Source organism: Neopelma chrysocephalum, unplaced genomic scaffold (assembly GCF_003984885.1).
Source record: "Neopelma chrysocephalum unplaced genomic scaffold, ASM398488v2 Primary Assembly neopelma1_74, whole genome shotgun sequence".
NCBI classification, from domain to species: Eukaryota; Metazoa; Chordata; class Aves; order Passeriformes; family Pipridae; genus Neopelma; species Neopelma chrysocephalum.
Window position 1 is genome coordinate 5,510,138 of NW_020897735.1, and position 24,511 is coordinate 5,534,648.

Sequence of the window (24,511 nt, forward strand, 5' to 3'; positions counted from 1 at the left end):
TGGGGGAGTTATGTGACTCATCCAGTTCCCTTACTCCTGAATAACTGGTACTTTAGTTTTTAAGCCTAAGAAGACGACCACCAGCTGGTGAGGGTTGATTATGGATCTTTCCTAATCGTGGGAACTGACCTGATTGTGGTCTCAGTATTTTTCCCCCATGGTTGTGAGGGGTAATTACTGATCTTTCCAAACTCACCCAGTGCTGTGCCAAGCCCAGACCTAAATTTTTCAAGGCTTCAGCAAGGTCACTGCTGGCAGTTCCTGCAACCCCCTCCAGCACAGCTTTGCAAGCCAGCAGGTAACAACAAGCCAGCAACAGCAGGGTCCTCTTGAATTCTTGAAGTAGTCCGTGGGATTTTGCTGGGCAACTTCTAAGCAGGAAGGGTGAAAAGGAAGAAACTATGGCTTCTCTGGTTTAAGAGAAAAAAAAAAAGGAATTGAAAGCAGGGTGGGAAAAAGCTACTAAGGGTTCATTTTTATATGGGGAACTAAAATGCCCACGGAAGCTATAAAACAGCTCAGACCAACCTGATTCCTTTGGTCACCAGTGTCTGACAGGTGTGGAGCCTGTTTGTAAACCAGCTATAGCACCTGCCTGTGCTGCTTATTCCAGGGTTAATACTCAGTGAAGACGTGTTCAAAAGCAGAGTTACTCACTGGTTCCCTTGTGGGTGAGTGCTGCCTGTGGGAAGGACAACACAGCATCACTCATCTGCAGAAATAATTTTCTTGTTTCTTGGTGCTCAGTGCTTAATTCATGCACTAACATGAAGCATGGCAACCCCTCCCTTCTACTCCTAGGAATAACCACTGGGATTTTGAATTTGTGCTAATGGGTTATTAATCCAATTACTGCCGCTTATTGCGTTACTTCTGTCTCATCCGTGTGCAGTTTTGCTGTTCAGCTGAGGTGAATGGTATAAATACAAAGCTTTGAGCAGACCTGAGGAGAGACTGAAACCCCACTGAGATTAGAGGCATCTTGAAATGATTGTCTGGGGTTCCTGAGGACCGCTAATTAATATGCTAAGTTTTATTATTTGGTGAAGAGGTTGAAGCTTTTAAGATATTGTTATGGAGGAAACGTCTCTGCAGCTGTCGGGTGTAAGAACCCACACTTAATGAAAGGTAAACAGAAAAAGTACTGAAATACCTCTTATGAAAGAATAAATCCACAGGATGTACTCAGGCGTGATTGAAAGAAACAATCTGTAGCATTTTTCATTTATTTTGCATTCACACAATCTTTCTGTCTCTGTCTTTTCTAACAATTTCTGAATCCACTGGGCAACTTCTAAGTTTGTTAACATGAGACAATCGTGTTCACAAAAACTGGCTGCAGGGTAGGGGACAGAAAATGTAATACCCTTCAGGAAGGAAAAGAAGGCAGGTATCTTGCTATGACATTTGGGAGTGACCAGCTGGCCCATCTGCCTGTATATTGTCCCAGATTAACCACAGCACTGCTTTTGGGAAATGCTTTTGGAGAAAATAATGGTTGGGAAGGGCTGGGAAAGAAACTGCCCCACTTTGCTGCTTATGCTTGCAAAGCATCAGAAGGAAGAACTGCCTGCTGGCCTGAATGATAAATTCACCTAGGCTGTTAAATAAACACCTCAGGTGAGCCAGGGAGGAGGGTATGTACAGCCTGTATTGTCCAGAACACATCCTGTGCGTGTTCAAGGCCAGGCTGGATGGGGTTTGGAGCAACCTGGTCTAGTGGAAGGTGTCCCTGCCCATGGCAGGGGGTGGAACAAGATGGTTTTTAAGGTCCCTTCCAACCCAAACCATTCTGGGATTCTATGAAGTCCAGCACATTTGCAATTACTTTTGTGTATTTTGGTGAAGGTTTTCTGACTATCACAGACTCGTGGTTGTCTTCTGGAGTTCACTCTGCTTCAGTCCTTCCATGGTAGGAGGTATTATCCAGAGTGCTGCAGTCAAACCCAGAAGAGAATAAGTTTTTCAGTGAAGAATGGTTGGTATTGGTTTTTGCTGCTCAGCCTATGTTGACAGACAGCTTTGTTTCCTCACTTTTCCTTCAATCCATGGGAGCTGAGCAGAGGGTCACATCACCCCGGTGAGAAGCTGATCTCCATTACTGAGATAAACCTGGAGAAATTCTGCTGAGTTCAAGAGATGTGACCCCGGATTTGTCTCAGCACGATGTGCCAGAATTTCTCTCTCCTGTGTGTGTGCAGCACAAACAGCCTCAGTACCTGCAATCTGAGCCGCTGATGGAGAAATCCAATAGGAATGGTTTGGGATCAGTCTTCTGGCTAAGAATTAGTGATGTAGGAGCAGATAGGCACAGCAGCGGTGGAGGATCCTGTAGGGCCGTATGGAGTGCTACATTTTGGATGCTATTGTTAGGAGATGAAAAATACATGTCTGCCAAGGACCTTGAATGTGGTAGGAGACAAGGAGTGTGTTTGGATTTGTCACAAGGGAGGAGTCAGTATAAACAAGCCACTCTGTGTCCAGATGGTTACCCTGAGCAGGAGGCTACAGCACAGAATTGCAATTGTGTGTTCTCCTGTTGTCGAGTGGGAGCAACCACAGACCTTTGACCGAAACACCCTGACCTCAAGCTGCTGCCTCAACCCTCTTCTATTCCCAAGGTGAACTGGAGAATGTATTAGAAACTAAATATCTTCAGCAACATTGTCTGCCCTTTAGCTCCAGGCAACGCTCATGCTGCACATCCAAGGACATCCCAGTGCAGGCTGGAAAATTTGGGGGTTTAACTCCATCTTTGTACCAAATGGCAAAAAGTAGATCAATAAAATATGTGTTTTACTGTCACATTCATATGGCCTCTATGGCTGGTTTAGGTATTGAGTTCTGCATATGCTCTGACAGCACTAATAAAGAAACGCACCTCACCCTTCCCTTCCCCCCCCACTTCTCACTGATCCCAAGTCCAGCTTGGTCCCTCGTTCCCCTCAGAAGGTTTTTTTCACAGAATCATAGAATTGTTAGGTGTTGGAAAGGGCCTCTGGAGATGATCCAGTCCAACCCCCCTGCCCAGGCAGGGTCACCTGGAACAGGTGACACAGGAATGCATCCAGGTGGGTTTGGAATGTCACTGGAGAGGGAGACTCCACGACCTTCTTGGGCACCTGTTCCAGTGCTCTATATAAGGAAATTCTTCCTTATGTTGAGGTGAAACTCCTTGTGTTTTAGTTTATGGCCACTGCTCCTTGTCCTGTTGCTGGACACTGCTGGAAAGAGTCTGGCACCATCTTCTTGGATGAGGATGATTAATGAGATCCCCTCTCAGTCTTCTCTTCTCCAGACTAACCAGGCCCAGCTCCCGCAGCCTCTCCTCATCGGAGAGATGTTCCAGACCCCTCATCATCTCTGTGGCCTCTGCTGGACCCGCTCCAGCAGCCCCTTGTCCTGAGGACCCAGAACCGGGCACAACAACACCCCAGGGCCGAGCACAGGGGGAAGGACCAACCCCCTCCCTGCCCTGCCGGCCCCCTCCTCAGGGGCTCCTCCCCGGGCAGCCCCCTCGCTGCCCCGCGCCCCCAGGATCGGGGCCGGAGCCGGGATCGGGCGCTGCCGGGCGGGAGGCGGGGGCGGCGGAGGAGGAGGAGGGGCCGGAAGGGGATGTGACCGCCCGCCCGCCGGCCCGGGGGTTCCGGGATCTCCCTCGCCGCCTCCGCCGCCCCCCGCCAGCCCCGCCGTATCCCCCCACCCCCCCGGGGGCACCCGCGGCCCCTCGCCCCGCTCCTCCTCCTCCTCCTCCTCCTCCTCCCGCCGCCCGGCCCGCCCGGGGATGCGGCCGGCGCCGTCCGCCCCGCCTGCCCTCGCCCGGACGCTGGGCAGGACCCGGCCTCCCGGAGCTCCCCGGCCCGGCTCCGCCTGAGGCGGCGGGCACGGGGCGCCCCAGCGCTGCTCCTTCGCCGCCATGGCCCCCCCGGCCCCGCCGGCCCCGAGGTAGCGGCGGTGGAAGGAGTCGAAGCCGAGGAGCCCCCGTCCCGTTCCCGCACCCCGAGGAGGGCGAGGAGCCCGCCCAGAGCTGCTGCTGCTGCTGCTGCTGCTTCGCCCGGAGAGCTGACATGGTTCCAGCGCACCTGACCCTGCTGGACTCCGGCGGTACTTGAAGCCAAACCCCGTGGCACGTTGGCCCTTCGCTAACTCAATGCTATGCAAAAGAAAAGGAGGAGAAAAAAAAAAAAAAAGGAGACCTTGACACTGGTTGCGGTGGGAATGGCTGTTTCCTGCCCTGGGTGAGCCTATGTGTGGTTTCTTGCTTGCGAGATGAGCTAATTCGCCTTTTTTTTACCTGGTGGAGGACACGCTACATATGGCAACCTAAACTTTGGTAATGCTTGGTCGTTGCTGAGCGGTTGGAACTTTTACTTGTTTTTTTTTTTTCTTTTTTTTTGCGTAAAGTCACCTAAGGAGCCTTGTTGCTTTCTTCGGGAGCATTGGAGGAATCTGTCTTAATTCTTTGCCTCAAGTGACTTTATCCCACCGTGAGTGCAGCCAACGCACCCACCTAAACACGTTCTCCCTCAAAGCTCCTTCCCAGCCTGGAAGATCAGGGATCACGGACTTCTTCGAAAAACTTCTCGCCCTGGGAAAGGCTGCCCATAGTTACTTTATGGGGCAGCAGCCTGGAAAAGTTCTTGGGGACCAAAGGAGGCCAAGTCTGCCTGCCCTGCACTTTATCAAAGGAGCAGGGAAGAAGGAGTCATCGAGGCATGGAGGCCCACACTGTAACGTCTTCGTCGAACATGGTGAGAGGTTTCTACTGGTATTTGCTTTAATTTTGATTTGCTGAGCTAGGTACAATATGGATTTATTCAAGGGCATGGAGCAGATACAGACGTACTCTATGGAAGTCTTGTTTTCTCTCCCTTGCTGCTTAATGCAGGTCTTCTGTGATTGTTTATTAAGAAAATACTTGAGTCAGATTGCTTGAAATCTGAGGAGAGGTTGTACAGCTAAAGGTGAAATACAAGGAAGTAACTTTAACATTGTACAAGTTTCTCATTTCTGCCTTCTGGTGTGCAGTTTGGGAAAATGTTTGTTTGATACTTTTTGAATTGTTTGGGTCACAGTATTGAGCAACTAACCAGAGCTGATGGTGATGCTGTGGTCAGCGACAAGTGTTCTTTAATTATCTTTACAAAAGGCACTCTGCTACTTGGAAAAAACCCCACCTTATTTTGGAAAGTTTGTGAATTTGCTCTTGTTAATTTGCTTAGTGCATTTGCAGCACTTTTGTTTAGTGGTTTCTCAAACTGCTTAAACCTTCATCTTGTGCTGTGATGGATTGAAGTGCTAGAGGCCAAATGGGGCCAAGTTTGGGGTACAGCAACCCTGTCACTTGTTGGTCTTCTGCAAAGTAAGAGGGGACTTGAGAATCTCAGGAAAGAAGCCAGTTGAAAAGCTCAGTAGGACTCAGAGGTAGGTTTAGTGACTGCTTCAAATGTTGCTTTTTTCCTTAAAAAAAAAAAAAGAAGACCAAAGAAATTGTAAACTGAAGGCATCTCTACAGAAACAAGGAGCAGAAATGCATTGTTTCACTGAAATTTTTGGAGTAATCCTTGCTTTTGCACCACACTTTTTTAATTCTAATGTGAGATGACACACTTCTGGCTGCTGTCTTTGGCTGGAGAATGGGATTTTGACAAAGTTTCTGCAACAGTTTTGTCCCGCAGAGGAAGTTTATCTGTGAACAAAACAAAACTACATTTGTAATTGTCATATAACTAAAACCCAAAATATTTGCTGTGTCTGATCTAGTTAGTGGAAAAGTTTTGTTTTTATTTTTAGCTGGGCTTTGCTTTCAAATTTTCATTGTGTATGTTTCTAGAAGGGCCCAAGAAATCCTTTGCAGTGTTCAGCAAAGGCACAGGCAGGGATCCCATGTGTGTACTGCTGTGCTGAAACACTGGTTTGAGTTACTTCAGTGTTGTTTCTTTTCATTTCCCATGCAGTGTTTGTGCTCTGAAGGAAACGGAAAGGAATTAAGGGAAGGTTAGAGAGTGTAAGGGCTACCTTGGCCCTTTGATGTTAAACCTGCTGCTGGATTTTTCCATGCTCTCAGTCCTGTGATATACCCTCTCCTCCTCCACCCCCAGTCTGGTTCCTGCTTTTACTACTTTGGACAGAGTTTCAAGGTCAGATGAGATACAGCCAGAGCACTAACTCCAAGCAGTACAATATTCTAACTACCTTTGGTGTTTTGCTGTAGCAGAAGAGCCAGAAACGCTCCTTTTTGATCATCTAACAGGAATAGACAGATGGTAACTTCTTGCCAGTGTGACCTGAGGTCAGCAGATCCCAGCATATTCGCAAGGAAAAATGGCATCTCTAATGTCCACACGCCATATGTTCATGAGAGACCTCCGTGTCTTGATTTAGAGAAGAATAAACTTGAAAGAGGACATCAGGGCAAGGACATCTGTTAAGAGAACTGCAAAAGATCAGCCTCGCTTATCCACATGAGGAAAAGTTTCTTCCTTTGAGGGGATGAAATGGTTCTTCCAGCTCCTGGCAGTAGAAGGCAGTACCACCGTTGTTTATTCAGCTCTGTTTGAGTTTGGGCTGCTCCTGTCCTGAAAGATGCTATCTTAAAATATCTGGACAAATACAGAGGGAACAAAGTTCATTTTAGAAAGCTCTTTATTTTCGTCTTGATAATTTGTCTTTGAAATATATAGCTTGACATAGTTTATAATTAATGGGCAGAACAGTATTTAATGCTTTCAGCCCTATTCAGGGATTGTGCCATGGGCTGTAGTTCATAAAAACAGATGGGTGTTTTTTCAGGGCTTAAATGTTTGCGTGTTTGCCTTTCAGTACTGTCATTACAGAGTTTCTTCCAAATACCAAACACTGTATCTGGTTTCTCTATCACACTGTGGGAACTAGTTTGTCCCAGGAAAATCACGTTTCTGGCTTTTCATAAGTAAGAAATACTTAAGGAGAAATTCCATAGTGGGCAACTTAACCCCCTAGAGACAGGTGAACTCTTTAAGGTACTTGTTTGAAGTTCTTGTATGGTAGAAAAACCCAAAAAAGTGGACTTGTTGGCAGCAGGGCTCTTTCCTCTTAGGGTTGTGTTTTCATAAAGCTGTTTCATGGCCCTTTTTTGGTGGGAGTGCTACCTGCAAAGTTCTACCAAGGCTCCTTCAGCAGGCACTTAGAGTGGTTTTCAGATCACTGAAGATCTCAATTGCTTCAGTGGTATGAAATCTTAGCAGAAAGGGCTAGTGAAAATTATCAAATGCTAACAGTGTAAGGCAAAATAACTTTCATTTCTCGGTCGTCGCACTCTCCGTAGCACTCAAAGCAACACATCAAGAGGCTTCTGAAAAGCATGGAGGCAACTGGCCAGAAATGAGCTCTGCTGGTGCTCAAATGTTGTGTGAGAATAATGCAGAAAGGCTCTAAATTTTGTCATGAGTTGACAATTGGCGAGGGCCTTAAGGGGAAAAAAGTAATCTATGGGCAAGTTTTGGGCTTCTCTCTTTGTACCGTTAGTTTCCCCACGAAGGCTGTTTTACAAGCTGGAGTTCACGCTGGTGTCGTTACCCTGGGCAGCAGAGTTAGCCCTTGATGGGATGTTTCAGATTTCATCCTGATGCAGATTACTCCAGCTCATAGATTGCTTGCAAACTTGAACTTGAGAGGAAGTATAAAGGCAAAGTTTGCCTCTTCCCCCGTGCTTTTCTTGGCGAGAAACGAGTCTGAAGTTACTGCTTTTAGGAATATCCAGCTGAGAGAAAAGCTGTGGTCAGTAGACAGTTAATGGGAAAGACACTGTCAGTGCATTTTGAAGTTTGCACACTAGTGTATCTTGTGCCTTTCCAGAACATCAATCTCAGCAAAACTCAAACCTCTGAAAAGAAAGGTGTATTCCCAGAGGGCTCAACTCTGATCCTGGAGCTGGCAGGAGTTAACTGGAGTGATCAGCAGACACCACACCTTCTCTAACTGTCTTGGAGAGGTGTTGCTGTGCTGAATGATGAGCAGATTCCCTCAAGCATCTTGGTAGAAGAGTATCTCCAAGCAAAAGCAGCACTTGAAGGCTTAAAAAATGAATTTTAATCATTAGACAGGTGGTGCTGAGGTGAAGAAGAGATTGATAAAGCAGTCACACAAGAATGTTCTTTTCCTAGTCTTTCATAATGATAAAATGTGATCTTAAGAGTTTCTCTTCCAGCAGGTAATTGATAGGGAGCCTCAAATGAGCTGTTTACCTCACTGTAAAGAGAGATAAACAGCAGAACTGGATCCTTTTTCTTATGCCTTTAATGCTGAATATAGCTGAAGTCAGCCAACTACAGTCTCTGCCATATTAGATCTGAACTCTTTTTCTTACAAGGGTGCTGAAAGTTTTACTGCTTTAATTAGGAAGTAATTGTGCAAAATGGATCCATAGCATCAGATTGCCACAGCTGCCAGCTGGAGATGTGCCCTATGCAATTCACTATGAGGAAAAACCCCAACAATTAAAAGTATATTTTCCTACATTATTGATTAAAATTAATTTTTAAGTGTCTTTAGGTTTAATAATCTATCTTTTTTTAATGCTGTTAAATTCCCTATTTCAACTATTTGAATTGTGAAAATGAGTAAATTACATTATAACCTGGGCTCATCCCCAGCAGGGTGGGCAGCAAGGTGAGGGAAGGAATTCTCCCCCTCTTCTCCACTGTGGTGAGACCCCACCTGCAGTTCTGCCTCCAGCTCTGGGGGCTCCAACACAGGAAGGACATGGAACTGTTGGAGTGAGTCCAGTGGAGGCCCTGCAGATGCTCCAAGGGCTGGAGCCCCTCTGCTGTGGAGACAGGCTGGGAGAACTGGGGATGTTCGGCTCAGAGAAGGCTTTGGGGAGACCTTACAGCCCATTCCAGTGTCTAAAGGGGCTCCAAGAAAGCAGGACAAGGACTTTGGACAAGGGCATGGAGTGATAGGGCAAGAGGGAATGGGATCAAACTGAAAGAGGGTAAATTTAGATTAGATTTTCAGAAGAAAATCTTCCCTGTGGAAGAGGCCCTGGCACAGGTTGCCCAGAGAAGCTGTGGCTGCCCCATCCCTGGAAGTGTCCAAGGCCAGGTTGGACGGGGCTTGGAGCAACCTGGGCTAGTGTAAGGTGTCCCTGCCCATGGCAGGGGGGTGGAATGAGATGATCTTCAAGGTCTGATTTTTGTACTCATTATCTTTTATCCTATAGGTGAGCTCAATATATCTTCTTTATAAGCAATATACATTTATTAGATAGTCAATTGCCCATACATGGAAATGATTTAATTGAGATTCCTTCCATACTAGAACTGTCTCTTCAAACCCATGTACTTATAAACCCTGCATTTATCTCTTTCCATTGTTCCTTAGGGCATTTTTACACTCTGTGCTTCACCAGCTGCAAAACCTGAGACTTGAAAGAAACTGTTTTACTACTCCTGATTCTGTTTTAGACCATTCACCTGAAATTGGACCATTAGCATCAGCCTAATAGGAATCCATTCTTTAGAGCCTGCCTTCAGTGTCTCAGGTCTGTGTTCTGAACTGACAAAACTTTCTTCGTTGTCACGTTGGAGATTTGGCAGCTCCCAAACTTTAATTTCCATCTCTATTAGGAGAGATTTATCCCCAGCTTTTGAGATCATTGCTCATGTATCCAACTTTGCTGTGCCTCAGTATTAGCCTGGTTAATGCTGACATCTGCTGCATGCCAAATGCAGATTTGTTTACTGCTTCTGACTATATCCCTTTTCATCATAAAAAGCTCTTCCTGTATTTTTTCCTGCTCCAATTATCAAATACCAGTAGGTTTTGCTAAGAAGCTCCTCCACAAAACTTCATCTAATGTTGGAATATGTTAGGAAAGAGACCTAAGACTTGCTAAACTGCTTTTCCACAGACTGAGGTGGAGGAGGATGATGATGGGGAAAGGCTAATCCCTTTCCTGGGCAAAAGCAGTTCTGTTTTGTGCACTGACTAATCTTTGATAACTCGCCATGTTTAAGCAGTTCATCTCCTTCATGACAAATAGGTAGTGGTTTCTTGTATGCCAGACTTTCATTCCCAGATTATGCTGGTTCTGCAGTCTTATTTACAAATTTTAATAGGAAGGCTATGGTAGAAAATCAGGAGAGGGAGGCAAGAGAAAGCTGCTGTGTATTAGAATAGAAGTCTTTGCTTGCAGGAGATCATCTCTTCCAGTACACTTCAACATTTGCCATCAAACTCTCAGTATTTGAAATTGAAAAGTTTAAATCTTAAGCTTGAAAGTGAGGAGTTGACACAGTCCTGTTGCTGAGAGTTGGGAATCTTGAGTTCATCCCCTGTGATGGGCTCTGTGGCACGTGGCAAATCATGAGGATGCAGAAAGGTGAAAAAGGCCTTGCAAAATCTTGTCCTGTTGACTGTCATGTAAGGGTGGGGATGCTTTTGGGTTGCTTCTTGGAACAACAGTTTGCAGCTGTGCTTATAGGAACTCTGATAAAGCAGACAAGAAATAAATGGGTGAGTGTTGATAGTCCTGGTGTGGATGTAACCACTGTCTTGCAGGTGTGAGGTCAGGAATGCTGTCAGCTGACACCAGGCAGTCTGGATGCAGGGCTGCAGGAGTTAGTCCAGCTCTTAACACCCAGCTGATCCCAGCTGTGTTCAGTAAAGCACCCTGCCTTAAGCCTTGGGCCCTGTTTGGAGTATTGTGGCGTCCCCAGATTTCCCAGAACATTCCTGCAGCTCCATCAGCTCACTCAATCCACACCACAGGGTTTAAAACCTGGGTGGCCGTGGTCCTGTGGATGTTTGGCGTGTTACAGGTGCCACATCTTTCAGCTGCATAAAATGCTCTGATTTGCATTCACCCAGACTGAAGGAAGTGTTTAAAACACTAGTGTCCTTCTGGAGTTATTGTTGCAGATGGACTTTGCTTTCCTTTTTTTTTTTTTTGGCAGAGGGAGGGGGCTGCCTTCTATCTGCAGTGTCTGTTGAGAGCTGTATAAAGAGCACCAGTGTCTTCACCCAGCAGTCTTTTGTCATTTCAGCCGTGCTGTGCCATTCTTGTGAGAAGTAGTAAGTCTCCTTATGAAAGGTCTGTTGTGAATCCCAGAAGTCCATTGCTGTAGGAACACGCAGAGCAGTTTCAGCAGAAGCAAGAGGGACTCTTGGTTGCCTTGCTTTTGTGACTGTGTTATCACTCAGCTCTTACCCTGCTCCGTGTTGATTGAAGATCGATCTAAACAAGCTGTACAGGTTATTAATCTGCTTACCAAAGTGTCTGTTTTATCAGTTTAAGGAGGATTCTTGCACAAAAAGGTAATGAATGTTCAATTTTAGTGAGTAAAGCCGCCTTAGGCAACGTCTTTCCTTAGTTCTTAACTAAATTAGTTCTTACTTAGAGCTTAGTTCTTAACTTTGTTCTGTCTTTAAACCTGTATGTTCAATGCCAGTGCTGCACGTAGGTATTAAGCATAACTCTTTGTGAAATGGCTGGAAGTTTCATCACCCTCATGGCAAAATCTGATATAAATCTGCTAAAATGGTGTGTTGTGCTGTGGGAGGAGTCCCTTTCCACACATCTCTTTGTAATGCCAGGGCAAGCGTGTCCTGAATACCAGCTTGCTTTAGCTTTTGACTAAAGTGCTTTTTGAAGTTAGTGTTGAAATTAGGGGAGTTTTTTCTGTGTGTTGTGTTTTTTTTTAACCCAGCATTTCTTCCTTGCTGTTACCGTTTGGGTTGAGCTTTTCCGCAGAGTGATTGCTGCTAATTTACATGGACGTGAGAGAGCTCATCATTCTTTCATGAGTGAGGAGACTGCCTGATTTATGTTGTGTCATCTCTGAGCACTGTTTTTACCTAATGAATAGAGTTTCACAACAGATTATTAATCATTAAGACTTTGGTTTCATTGTGTCTATTAAAGAATCAATATTGCTACACGTTGCCTGCCTTGAGAAGCTGCTTATCCATTAGTGCCGCTTTTCTAAGGCATTTTGGTACATTTATCTTTTTGGCTGACTTCAGTTCCTACCTTATTCCTACCACGTCAGCTCAGGATTCTTCCCAGGGCCTGAGCTGTGTTCAGTCTGCCTCTCTGTAGATTCCTCCTTTGAAGTGCTGTCTGAGCCACAGTAAATGTTGTTCAGTCCAGTCTGTCCTTAGAGCTCATAAAATAGTAAAAGGCTCAACCTTCCTCTGCTGTGCTTTGCACTCCACATTTGCATCAAAGAGGGAGTGATGGCCTCAGAAACTGGGAATAATGTGTGATTAAGGCTATGTTGAATTACATACTCTGCTGCCTGTTAAATGCCTGAGTTTTGGACAGCAAGGCTTGTGGAAGGACAGGAGTCCCTCGTTTGCTGACCTGCTGTTTGTTCCCTGTCCAATGTCCATTGCTGCTGGAAGAGCAGAGTGACCTGGGCACGTTCCCTGTGTTTCCCGTCACACTGACACTGCAGAGGAGGAAATTTCACTTACTCTGTGCATCCAGAATGTACCAACACACAGAGATGAGCTCTGTCAGGTTTTGCAGTGACCCCAGTGAGCTGATCCGCTGCCAATCCACACCTGGGGGAACTGATGGCTTTTTCATGGCCTTTTTTGTGTGTGTGTGTGTTCCCAGAATAAACAAGGTTGTTTTTCCAGAGGCTGAACTGTGCGAATGGGAGTGGGATAAGGACATGGAAACTTTGAATAGGAAATTCTTTGGGCTTTCAGGAAATGTTTGCTATGTCATTTGTGTTAATTCAAAGGCTGCTTTTTAGGTGCTGCCTCATTTAATATACCTGGTGAAGGGCTATTCCCAATTTCTCAGTTCCTGGCCTGACTACAGTAGGTTATCACAGGGCTGTTATGCAGTAAACACAGCTGGGTTTGCTTGTATTTAGGTTAATAAAATTATCTAATTAATTAAAAATGTTTGTTTGAAATTATTTACTTAATTAAAATTTAAGGTTTATTATAAAGGTATAAAGAAACTGCAATTGTCATTTGGGGCACTGGCCACCAGATGTCTTCTGTGACTTCCCTAACTTGCACTGATTAAAACAGCCCTTGCAGTAAGAAGCGTCTTGGAAGTGAGCAAAAGTTTAATGGCAAGAACAAGGGTCAGAAGTGACAACTGTGAATTTGGGAAATAGTGGCTGTCAAGTCTTTTTAGTTACTTTTAGAACCTGTAATCTTTGTGAGCTTGCTTGCTGATGAAAAAGAGGTTGGTAGGTGACGTTTGCTTTCGCTGCTAATGGGAAAATCTTGCTCCCTCTCCTCCTCAAGTTCCATTTCAGACCATTCTTTGTTTTAAAAAAAAGCCAAATAGTTTTCAGTGCTACATTCCCTTTCATTTATTGCTGTCTTCTGCATTTGATCTCATTCCCCTACTACTTTTGTTATGCTGCACTGACTTTTTAAAAATACATATACTTTTTTTTTTAATATTAAATTCCTCTCGGTATAGAGGTTCTGTAAATCCTCTTGTAGCACGATGTTCAACATTTGTAAAAGTGAGCTGTTCCTGGCAAAGATGCTCAGGGAGTATCTGGAAACAAATTCAGCCTGTTACAGCTATTTACACAGTTGGTGTTGTCTGAATGTCAGAATTGCTCTCACAGAACTAATTGTGGAGTTGAGCTGTTATGAAGTCATAACAATGCTTACAAAAGCAAAGCTGTAATCTAATAATATTCTATTTAACTCAAATCTCTTTTGGGTGGCAGAATTTTATAATAACGAAGAAGACTTAGTGTATCTAAGCAAAATAGTTTAAGCTATAAATATGTATGCTTGAATGGGTTTTTATTTTTATTCTTTTTATTGGCTCTAAGTTCTTTTCATCTCTTCTGTAAGTCTGACAACACATAATGTTCATTTAAAAGCTACGTCCTAGTTTAGCCAGAATGACTGGAACAGCTATTAGAGCTGTTGTTGTGTGGCTACACCTCATGTTTGCAAATAACTTAGGAAAGCTCTAATGAAAAAGTTTGAATAAATGCCAAGCTGTTATTTCTCCTTGGATATATTTAACTGGATGGATAAGAAGCTGCATTTAAAATTCTTCTGCAATCAAACCTTCTTTATAAGACTGTTGATGGATTGCACTAAATGTGTTTGCTATATACATTTTTTTTTAACCCAATGTGCAGCTATTTAATAGAAAATAGATGTCCTTTACAGGAAATGAACTGGAGGGAAGACAAAGCTCTTCCCATCATTTGATACTGTTGATGTTCATACAGAAGCTGCAATTTTTCTGGGCTCTGCGGATTGTCTGTTATGTCTAAATAGTGCCTCCCACACAGAGGTTTGGATGTCAAGGTGCTATCATGTTTCAGGTATTAAGTAGTAATTATTGTTATGAGGTGATCACATAAGACAGTGTAAGTGTTGCTCAACCTTTCACATTCCCTGTCATTAGGAAAAAAAAGAAATGTTGGGGAAACGTCAGTCTAATTCAGACCTCACTGCGAGAATTGCTGGTGGTTTTTACCTCGCTCTTGCCGGAGAGTGGGGATGCAACAAGGCTTTGTGTGACCACAGATACACCACCAGGTGTGGTGTGGGTTCTGCTGTGCTTGATAAGTACAACTTGGAGACATAACCTAGGAGTTAATGCTGGAATTGCTGCAGCGACAGGTCTGCAGAGGGGCAAACCCTACAGGCTGTGACTGGTTAGCAAAAGGGACAGCTAAATAACCCCTCTTAAGTAGGTAATATTTTGAGCCAAGCAAAAGGATGAATTAGAATAATAAAGGTTGGATTTTTTAGAGGCAAATACTAGCTTCAAATGCTAATATAATCATCTTGGTGACTGCAGTTTTGCCTCTGCAAAGCAAAGGCAGTGCATGACATTTCACTGAAGACCTGCCGCAGAGTTGATAAGCCGACCTCTCCTGAGAGGAATGGTGAACTTCACTGAGCAGCAGCGTGGCTTTGTAATTGTGGTTAAAAATACAGGATTTGAAGAACATTAAATGAAAATGGATCAGTGCTGCATTTATTATGAGGCAAGGGCTCAAAGAACCGTGAAATGTTAAGTTGAAATATTTGCATTCCGCTCATTGGAATAAGCAGCACAAATCCAAGTGAGGTGTTTGTGTTCTAATTTGATAAGTTAGGTTACTTCTTCCCAGAAAAGTGAGTACTGCACTGTATTGGCTATGTCCACATCATTTAGTCCTGCATAACCACAGAGGCATTAAAAACATCAAGGTGAAAGATGCAGACACCAACAGAGCAGATGCCTTCCAGCTCAGACATCCCTGTCATCCGCAGTGTTCCCAAATTAGGAAGTGGTGGGCTTCAGCAGGACTTCAGAGCGGGATGATCTGGAGCCCCTGGAATGAGACACGTTTCATGGCCACCAGATAGTCTTGAATCACCCAGTGCTGAGGGTGCCTCGTCACCCTGGTCCTGGTGAGTCAGAACGGTGTCTGCCGGGTGATAAAGGGTGGATGTTGTGGCTGCAATGGGGAGATTGCTGGTGAGCCACATCTGAAATCACTGTACAGTGTGGCAGCTGAAGTGCTTGGTTGGGCTGAAATATTTTGGCTGTTCTACCTTTAAATTAGTTTAAATAGCTCTGTGGATGTCACAGTTTTTAAATTCCAGAATTAGAAGGACGGCGGCTCTTCTGTGGTTATTGAGGCTTTCATCTGCTCAAGCTGTATTTCAGAAAGTTGATGTGTTGCTTGTGAAATGCTCCCCCAAGGCAAACAAGCCCTTTGGGGAGGGGGACCGAGGGCTGGAGTGAATCAGACAGGCATTTTACATTTCAATTATTAATACAGTACCTTTTATAATTCTCAAATTGGAATTGCTAGCAGCTGAATTTTAAAAATGTACTAACTTCTAAAATTTTTAGGAGTAAAACTAACCCCGTGCAAGTAAAGGTGCTGTCTTCTACTCCAAGACCTCTTTACGACAATCTTGCACAATCACACTTGGATTTGAGCTCTCTTTATCCTTACTGCAGTGTTTTCTGTGGCTGGATCCATGGTCAGCCTCGTGGAGGTATCCATCTGTGCAGCGGGCATAAGGGATGAGTCCAGGGGAGCTTTGCAGCCTCCTTTGGAGAGTAGGGTCTTACTTGAGAGGACATGTCTTGAAAAGGTAATTTCAGGGTGCATTCCTGGCTTGTAACCAAATTCTGATTTATTAAATGTATCTAAATAAGCAGTACTATTAAAAATTATTCTCACAGTGATGCTGAATGCAAAGCCGAACAAATGGATTTCTTTAGGCTACAGCAAACTGGATTAGAGTGTGTTGGATGCTTTCCCCTGAGCCTCCTTCACCATCAAAAACGTGTTTAAAAAAAAAATAAAATCTCGGAGTGCAATACTTTAGGCAAAAAATGGGGTGGGGGAGGAGGAGGTCTGTGGGAGAGCTTCTGTTAAGAAGTTCTGTCAGTGCACCTACACCCTGACACCGTGTCGTGGTGGGGCCAGTGTCCAGCTGAGCTGTGTGAATACACTCCTGCCCAAAGTCCCACCAGAGCCAGGGACATAGGAATTCATCTCCTCATGCCATGCAGCACCTCTGACTCCTCTGGAGTACAAATCACCTGTCCTGACTCTTGATTTCGGAGGCTGACGTGTCAGTGCGAGCATCCAAGGTCTGCGGCTGTGGTGAGGGAATTGCTTTTAGCCCGGGATCATACCTGGAACGTTTGATGAAGCTCTGGCTCGAGGAGCTGGCCTTGCCAGGGGTTGGCCTGGGGGTGTTTTATGAGATGCACAAGTAAAAGCAGATAACAGGGATGGGGGAGGAGGGTGATGGAAATGTGCAGGGCTTCTCCGGGGCTCTTCTGCCGCTTCCTGCTGCGGGGGTGGTTACGAGCCAGCCTGGATGACAGAGCTCCTGTTCTTGTGAAACGTAGTGTACCACAGATAAACCTCGACAGGGACCTTCGTTCCTGCTTTCCCTTGTGCCACCTACACTTTTCCTCCCCCATCTGGCTCTTGCACACAGCAGCGATGTGCCACCAAAACCAAGCAAAATACAATTGAAAGAAAAGCAGCTTTTTCTTTGTGCCTGACATCAGTGTTATGGTTGAAAGTATAATTGAGATTTTATTTTTTTTTCCCAATCATTTCTCCTCAGTGCGAGGATTGCCCTTGGATAAGGAAAATATGTATTTTCAGGCTGGGCAACTGAGGTTTGTGTAGGGAGTGATTCTGGGGATGTGCCCATCCCGAGGCAGATGGAATGCTGTGTTTTTTTCCTTGTTGCAGGGAACAGCAGTGAGCATCACGGGTAGTTAACAACTACCTGCTTGGGTTGTTCCTAAGTCAAAACCAGATCCTTTGTCTTTATGTTCTTTGTCATCATAAAGCTGCAACTTCTTGCTCTATAACCCGTATAAATCTGTAATAAGACTTATTCATAGGAGGGAAGAGGGTTAAGAAAAAAGTGGAAGCGCTTGAAGATCCTCAGAGATGGGATAGTTTGTGTTTGCTGGTTTAAGTTGGAAGCTCTGCCTTTTGTACAGGTTTTGGTGCTGTTAGAGAATGCTGTGCACATTGATTTGGCTTTGATTTATTCATTGGGGTGGGGGAAGATTAAACTCATGTTTAACACTCTCTTGTAGATGTCTATCTGATAGCCACCCAAAGTTGATCCTTTTTGATCCTCTGCAAGTCTGTGTAATATATCCCCTGACATTTCGCACTCATCTTGTAACTGGTCACCCTTTGTCTTCCAGTGTGCTAAAGCTGCTTATTTTGTTTTGATTATTTTTGGGTGGGTTTTTTGGGTTGTTTTTCTTTTTCTCTATCAAATTATTGCTTTTTCCCTTGGAGAAGCAACTGTCCATCTTCAAATTGGATGCTCTTGAAGGTCGGGTGATTGCTTTGTATTCCACTGGACTGTGAAAATCCTGTTGTTGAGCTGAAGCAACTGAAATCTTTGTTTAGAAAAGAAAGTAATAATTTCTTATTGCCTGCTAGAAAAGCTGTTGGCCTGCTCTTGCAGATGACCTGCCAAGGGTTTAAGAAAGAAAAATTGGATTTTATCCTCTTTTCCCCCTGGTTTTAAGATGGTCAAAGCTGGCATGAAAAACGGTGGTTTTCTGAGAGAGGCTTTGTCTGCTCTAAGCAGCAAAAAAAGAGCAAACCTAATCTTGTTTTTCTTCTTGGGTCAGCTTTTAAGCTCTTGGATATATTAGCTTGCTATTGAAAATAGTATTTCTCTCTTTCTGCCCCTTTATTTAAAGGGAGATGGTTGCCTTGCCCACTCAAATTGCTATTTTGACATCTTCTTTCTGTAGTTCAACACAGTCGTTCCTTCCTGCTGCATTTTGGGAAGATGGTGCTTAGAGATTGGCAGGGTCCTTTTTGTTTTGGGGCAGCTGGACTTGAAATGCGGGTGGCACTTGGATAAGGTGGCATCCAGACATCCCTGACATCCCTGCTCTCCTCTCCCACCACAGCTTGTGACCCTTGAGCTCTAATCACAAGTGTTCCAATCTGGTTGCTGCTTCTGTTATTAAACATACAAGTTGATGTTACTCGTGAACAACCCGATCTTAATGAATACTTTGGCAGTTTCTAAGGTGCAAAATATCACCTACAACGGCTTGGTGGAGTGAAAAAATCAGACTTTATTCTGGGGAAACTTGCTTTTCAGTGTTCTTGATGGGACTGAACAAAAGTTTTTAGCCAAGCTCATCTGTATGACTGGATCACCCTGTCTGAGCGAAGCCTGAAGGATTCTGTGGACAGGAAGCTGTTGTGAGTTATAACAAGAAGCTTTGTTTTGAAAACCCGTGGTTTTTCTCCTGCATTGCAATTACAGGGGCCGGGGCTTAGGTTTCCACTTTGTTCTCGCCAGTTGTTGAGACCTGACCTGGAGCTTGCCGGGAGGCTGACGCTGTGATTGCAGCACTTTGGAACAGGACAGACACTCAGTTTGGTTCAGTTCAGACAACTTTTCTCATCCAGCCTGCTGATTTTGATCTCTTTTAACAAACAGTCGCAGAAATCGAAGAAACAACACACAGGTTCACCTCTCGGCAATTTCCCTTCTTCCATCAGCCCTGACCAACACAGCCATGGGAGAGAAGAAACATAATTGTAGCAAAATGTTATGTGTCTCCTGCATTCCACAAAGCCTGTACTTTAGGGAAGATTGTATTGCTGGACTCAATAGTCCAGAAACATTGTCCTTCCATTTCCTCCACGTTGTCCCTTTCCTGCAAATAATATTTTCATAAGATGCGGTCTGAATTAATGCCTTTTTTTTTTTTTTAGATGAATGGTTGTCTTTCTAGTGTCATAAAATAATCATTCCAGCTGAGATCGAGTTCAGTCAGCATCCATATTCAAAGGAAAAGTCTTAAGGATTACCAGAAGCTAAAGCTGGAGGAGGCCATCTTGCCTTTGTGATCCTTCGGGCTTTGAGATTTTGGTTCAGAGCACTTGGTATTTTTTTTACCTCATGTCTAGGGACATTTTATCATCCTCCTCTTTCCTGTTCCAAGCAATTACCATTTATTTTATCTTCAAGCAGCAGCCTGTGGCAATAAATTTTAGGAAATTCCTTCCCGCCCTTTATTAAGCCCCACATAATAGCTTCCGCTACTCACTCATACATTCATTAGGAAGAATTAAACGAGTGCTGGCGGCCATTAGCAGAGCGTTTAATAACCTCTCCAAGGGAAGGTGCAGCAGATTGGAATAAATGAACAGGAGCGAAAACAAATGAAATAACTTCATAGAATATGCTCAGCTAATTCGTTCTTAAGAAAACTACTTATTTACACGGACGTAGCGCTTCGAAAGGTGCCTGTGTGAAACCCCTGGCAGAAGAGTCCCCGAGCCAGAAGATCCACAGACAGTGAGCATGGTGGCTGCGGTGCCTGAGGGAAGGATTCTGGGCATTTTAGGGAGAGAGAGGGCATTTTAGTCCGTCCTGCTCACTTCCCCAGCTGCTGATGCTGTCGGGAAGGCTGATGGCTGTGCCCATGGAATGCTGGGGGGACATCTGTCTGTAGGAACTGGGCCATAACTAGTAGCTCATCTCATCTGGTATCAGCCCCACCACGGTCTTTGGAGGCTTGTGATGGCTGATCCCTGCCAGGCTGGGCTATGGGGAAAACACAGACCTTGTACCAGTAAGGAAATCACCCCTCCTCCATCGGTTCTTAACTAAGGTTTTAAAGAAGATTCACGCTCAGCTGACAGTTGGCATATGAAGTCTAAATACCCCTAAACCGGCTTTTCTGAAGTAAAGATAATACAGGAGGTATTGCTGTAAGGAATTTCCTTAGGAAATCTCAACCTGTAAAGCCCCAGGCCTACAGGTAGACCTGGAGTTGCACGTTACAGCAAGAGTTTTGCCACTAGTTCTAGTCCCTTTCACTGTTTGACAGTATTTTAATGTTTGTGTGTATGGTCTGGTCTCTGCAGATGAAGGAAAGTCTCTGAGTCTCGTGTGGATCCAAGTGTTCTTTTGCTGGATATGCATTTCCTCTTGTCTTAGTGGAAAATAAACAGAGCTTTAAGATGACACCAGCTACTGTTTCAGTGATCTGCTCCTGTGTGTAACCCATGATAGCTCAGCACACTGGTGTAAAACACACCCTGTACTCATGGTGGACTTCCAGTGTCATAGTAAGTGCATCTCAGCCTTGCTCAGCAGCCTTTAATCCTCCAGGATTTAATACTGCCACGTTGTTTTCACACACTTCAAAGCTTCAGACTGACTTTCACTTGAAAAAAATAGAAAAATCCTAGTAAATAAACCCAAGGAAGACTCTAGAGTAGCAGTTTTTATGGCTAACATTTCATAACAGTAATGCTGACAACCTTAATTTCATTTCGCTCTTACCTGTTTTGGAGGCAAAAATGTCATCGTTCAAATGTAACTCGGGTATTGTGGATGACAGATTAATGTTGAGATTTTGTGGGGGTTTTTTTCAGTAGTCATTTCTGATCTCATTTGAGGAGCTCAACGAGTTGAGAACGATGACACAGTAATTGCTGTTATTGAACCAGAGATGCAGTTGAAGACTTTTACCTGGATCGCTACATTTGATTGATATTTTAATTTGTTTTCTTGGCAGATGAAAGATAATGAGAATCAGTTTGCAGTTAGAAATACTTGCGCTGGAGAATTCCTAATTTTTTTTTAATTATTGCTTTTTCCCTACTTCCAGTACATGTGCGAGTTTCCTGTTTGAAATCCTTCTTTGTATTTCAAGCATCAACAGCATCTGAACGGAGGGAATCTGCACAAATCATTTCAATATGCTGCTAATATGCTCAGAATATCTTTTTCTAGTCTCTGTGCTGGATAATAGCTTAGATAACAGCTTTCAGACACACAAATAACATTGGAGAGAGACAGTGCGGAGTCTTTAATGGACAAATGTATTTATGAACCTGGTTATTTGCATTGCTTTCCAAACGGCCTGAGCACTTTTCATCTAAGGGAAGTAGCTGGGGAAGATTTTGAGCAGATTGGTTTTGGCTCTGTCTCATGCTGTGGTAGGTGGCCAGTGAAATCTTACTTAGGGCAGGACTGAGCCTGCAGAAGAACAAGGTGAAATGCTGCTGATGAGCTGATGTTCTCACGGGGTCACTCCCCTGCTGCTAAATAGCAGCATTGGTAATTCTTGCTATTTTCTTGCAACTTTGCAGTATTTCCTAGTTGAGCCCTGGCTGCTGAATATAGGCAGTAAAAGCACTGATCACAACCACCCAGCAGCACTCCTTCCATCTCCAGCTTTTCCTTCTCCCCCACCGCTTTCCTTGTGGTGCCAGTTGGTGGTCCTGGAGGAGATCTCTCTCCATCTTAATTATGCTGGAAGCTTAATAGCAAATAGTTGATAGCAAATGGTTGCCCTCATGCTAAGGAAAGTTAAAATTGTAATAATATCTTTATCACTATGGAACAATTTCCTGATCCTTCCATCCTCTGAAGCAGCAGAAGCCATTCAGTGCTCTGATATTTGATCAGGAGTTCAGGGAGCTGGGAAGGCGAGTGGCAGCTTGCTAATGGATTTCTGATTGTTCTCCTGGTCCATTCTCCTGATGAATGGTGCTCTGGCAGTCTGGGGACCTGATGGAAACGCTCTGCCATCATGTCATTATGTTTCTAGGGGAGAGAAGCAGAGCAGGTTTCCTCTGCTGTCCCCATGGCTTGCTCTCCTGCTCAATTAGAGAGATAGAGAGGAGCAGCCTCCCTGATTGAAGCTGAGATCACTTTTACAGCTTTTTTTTAGGTCTTTCCTGGGCAGCTGGTGGAATCCCTGCTTGCTCTGGGGAGGCTCGAGCAGGCTTTCCTACTGCTGTTTCACTCTGTGAATGCCTTAAAGCACTGATGTTGCAGAGCTGATTGATGTAGGGCTGTTTGTGGGAGATGTGTGTTGGAGGGAGGGGGGGGTGTTTCTCTGCCTCCTGGACAAAACACCTTTTTATGCCAGACCTCTCCATTTCAGGCCAACGAAGCCACGTCTGCCCGGGGTCAACACGCAGGGTCCCCCCCCAGAACTGCCTTCAATAGGGCTTTTATGCAAGGAGCTCTTAAATGTGCCGTGACTGTTGATTTAATAACTCAGGTTATATGGGTTTGGGATGTCTGTCTGAGGGGTTGTGGGTGCTAGTAGGGAAATTCAGTATAATCTTATTATTTCGGTTGTTATGGGATAACAGGCATCTTGAAAATAAAATAACATCGTAGAAAAACCACTTATTCTTAAGAATGATTAATTAAAATGTTTTTATCAACTTAAAACCAGCAGCTGCAGCCCCTTTACCATCCCTAAGAACCTGAAGCAGCTCATTCCTTTCCCTTGAAGGATTGATTCCCTCCCCACTACTCCCGGTGAGCCATGAAAGTGATTTTCGGGCTTTGTAATTAAGATATCTTGAGTTATTTCTGATTTGTCAACATGACTGATGAAAGGGGTTATGCATTACTTCTCCTTTCACTAATACACTCCTGCGTGTGGAGGCATTCTGGGGGCTTTGTGGGTGTAAATCAGTGGTGTGCCAACCTGCAGACTTGGATTGCTGGAGCAATGGCACAGCTCGGCCCAGGGAGATCCCCTCCAGGCTGTGCACCCATGTTTTTTGTTGTCTGTAAAACTCCAGGTTAATTTAGGCTTGGGTGTTGAGCCTCTTGAAGATAACTGGTGATAAAATGTGTTGCAACAGACCCGAATAATAAACATTAATAATGCCTTGCAGGGTGTTTTATTCCCATTCATCTGAGAAAGACCTGCTGAGTGATCTAGCTCATATTTCAATAGATACTCCTCCCTCTCCCAGTTTTAGTAAAAGTAACTAATGAATTGTTGGCTTAGCTCAGTTTTGTGGCTTAGAAGTTCAGGCCGTGCATTTCTTTCCATCACAAACTCATTATATTCCACAGCTGCCTCTGGCCTGGTTCAGGTAAACTGTATTAACTTGTATTTAACCCCAAACTGTGTAGGCTGTGCTTCCTTTCCCTTCCACAGGTAAGCTGTACCAAGGTAAATCCTTTCCATGCAGGAGCTGTCCCTAGGGAGAGCCAATGGACAGTACAAGAGTGCCCCGTGCTCCTTGGGTTTCCAGGAGCAATTTTTATTGGACTCATCTTCTCATGAGCAGAACATTGGTTGCTCAGCACATGCTGTCTTTTGGTAGGATTTTGAAAAGGCACTCATTCTAAGAAGCTTTTAAGCAACATCTCCCTGCTTCTCTAGGAAGGAAAAGGCCAGTTTATTTTCCTCTTGTTCTATTACTCACTTGTTTTTACTGGTATTATCGCCATTCCTGATTTTTTTTTTCCTACTTCCATGATCTTTTTGCCTCTTTGTTTAATCTCTAGTCCCTTCAGAAAATGCAAGCTGGCCTGGTTTCCTGCAGCCCTAGTACAGCTCATGGATCACTTTCAAAGTCATCAAATAGGGACCTCCTGAGTGCTCCTCACAGGAGGGCCAATGTTCAGGATACAATACCTGACGGTGTCACGTTGCCCCGTCCCGTCCCTGCTGAGATGTGCAGCTGGAGCTCCCCTCTCTGCTCTTTTGTCTGACTCCTAAGTAAAAGCAAGTTGATTATTTCAACTTGTAATAGTTATACCCCAGTCCTGTGGACAGGCTAATACCAGATATCTGTACAGGCTTCCATTATCTCTTCATTCATAGCACAGAAAATGGGCAGAACTCTGTGTGTGTGTTTGGGTTTTTTTTTTTCCCCTGTGGATCCATAGTGCTTTGGTTTAGTAACTGGTCTGGGGCCTTGTTTGCTGTTTGAACTACAGCATTTGGGTTTTTAGTGTGTTTTGAAAGCATGCCATCAGAACAGCGTAGTCAATGTTTCCAAACTTTCCCAATTACGTAGAAAATAATCGCTGCGCCAGAACCACCAGGAATCTTTCTTATCATACATGGGTTTTTTTTCTCTGATTACAGTCTTGCTGAAAGGCAGTGTTTAGGCAAACATTCCTCTTTGTGTTCCCTGGGATGGGTTGTCAGCCTGTTAGGCTCCTAGCATTCCTGTTTATTCACATGTGCCTTTGGGAGAGCTGCGACGCAGCAGGTCCTTTT

The 24,511-nt window shown here is 44.4% G+C and overlaps 1 protein-coding gene across 1 annotated transcript in view; it reads left to right on the plus strand.

Annotated features, from left to right (window-relative positions):
• The first annotated feature begins 3,812 nt into the window (after positions 1 to 3,812).
• Positions 3,813 to 24,511, plus strand: part of ABL1 (ABL proto-oncogene 1, non-receptor tyrosine kinase) — a 78,664-nt gene continuing 57,965 nt past the window's right edge. Inside the window, exon 1 of the mRNA XM_027687736.1 lies at positions 3,813 to 4,751. Coding sequence (XP_027543537.1) covers positions 4,616 to 4,751 — 136 coding nt within the window. The 5' untranslated portion in view covers positions 3,813 to 4,615. The remainder of the gene's footprint in view (positions 4,752 to 24,511) is intronic.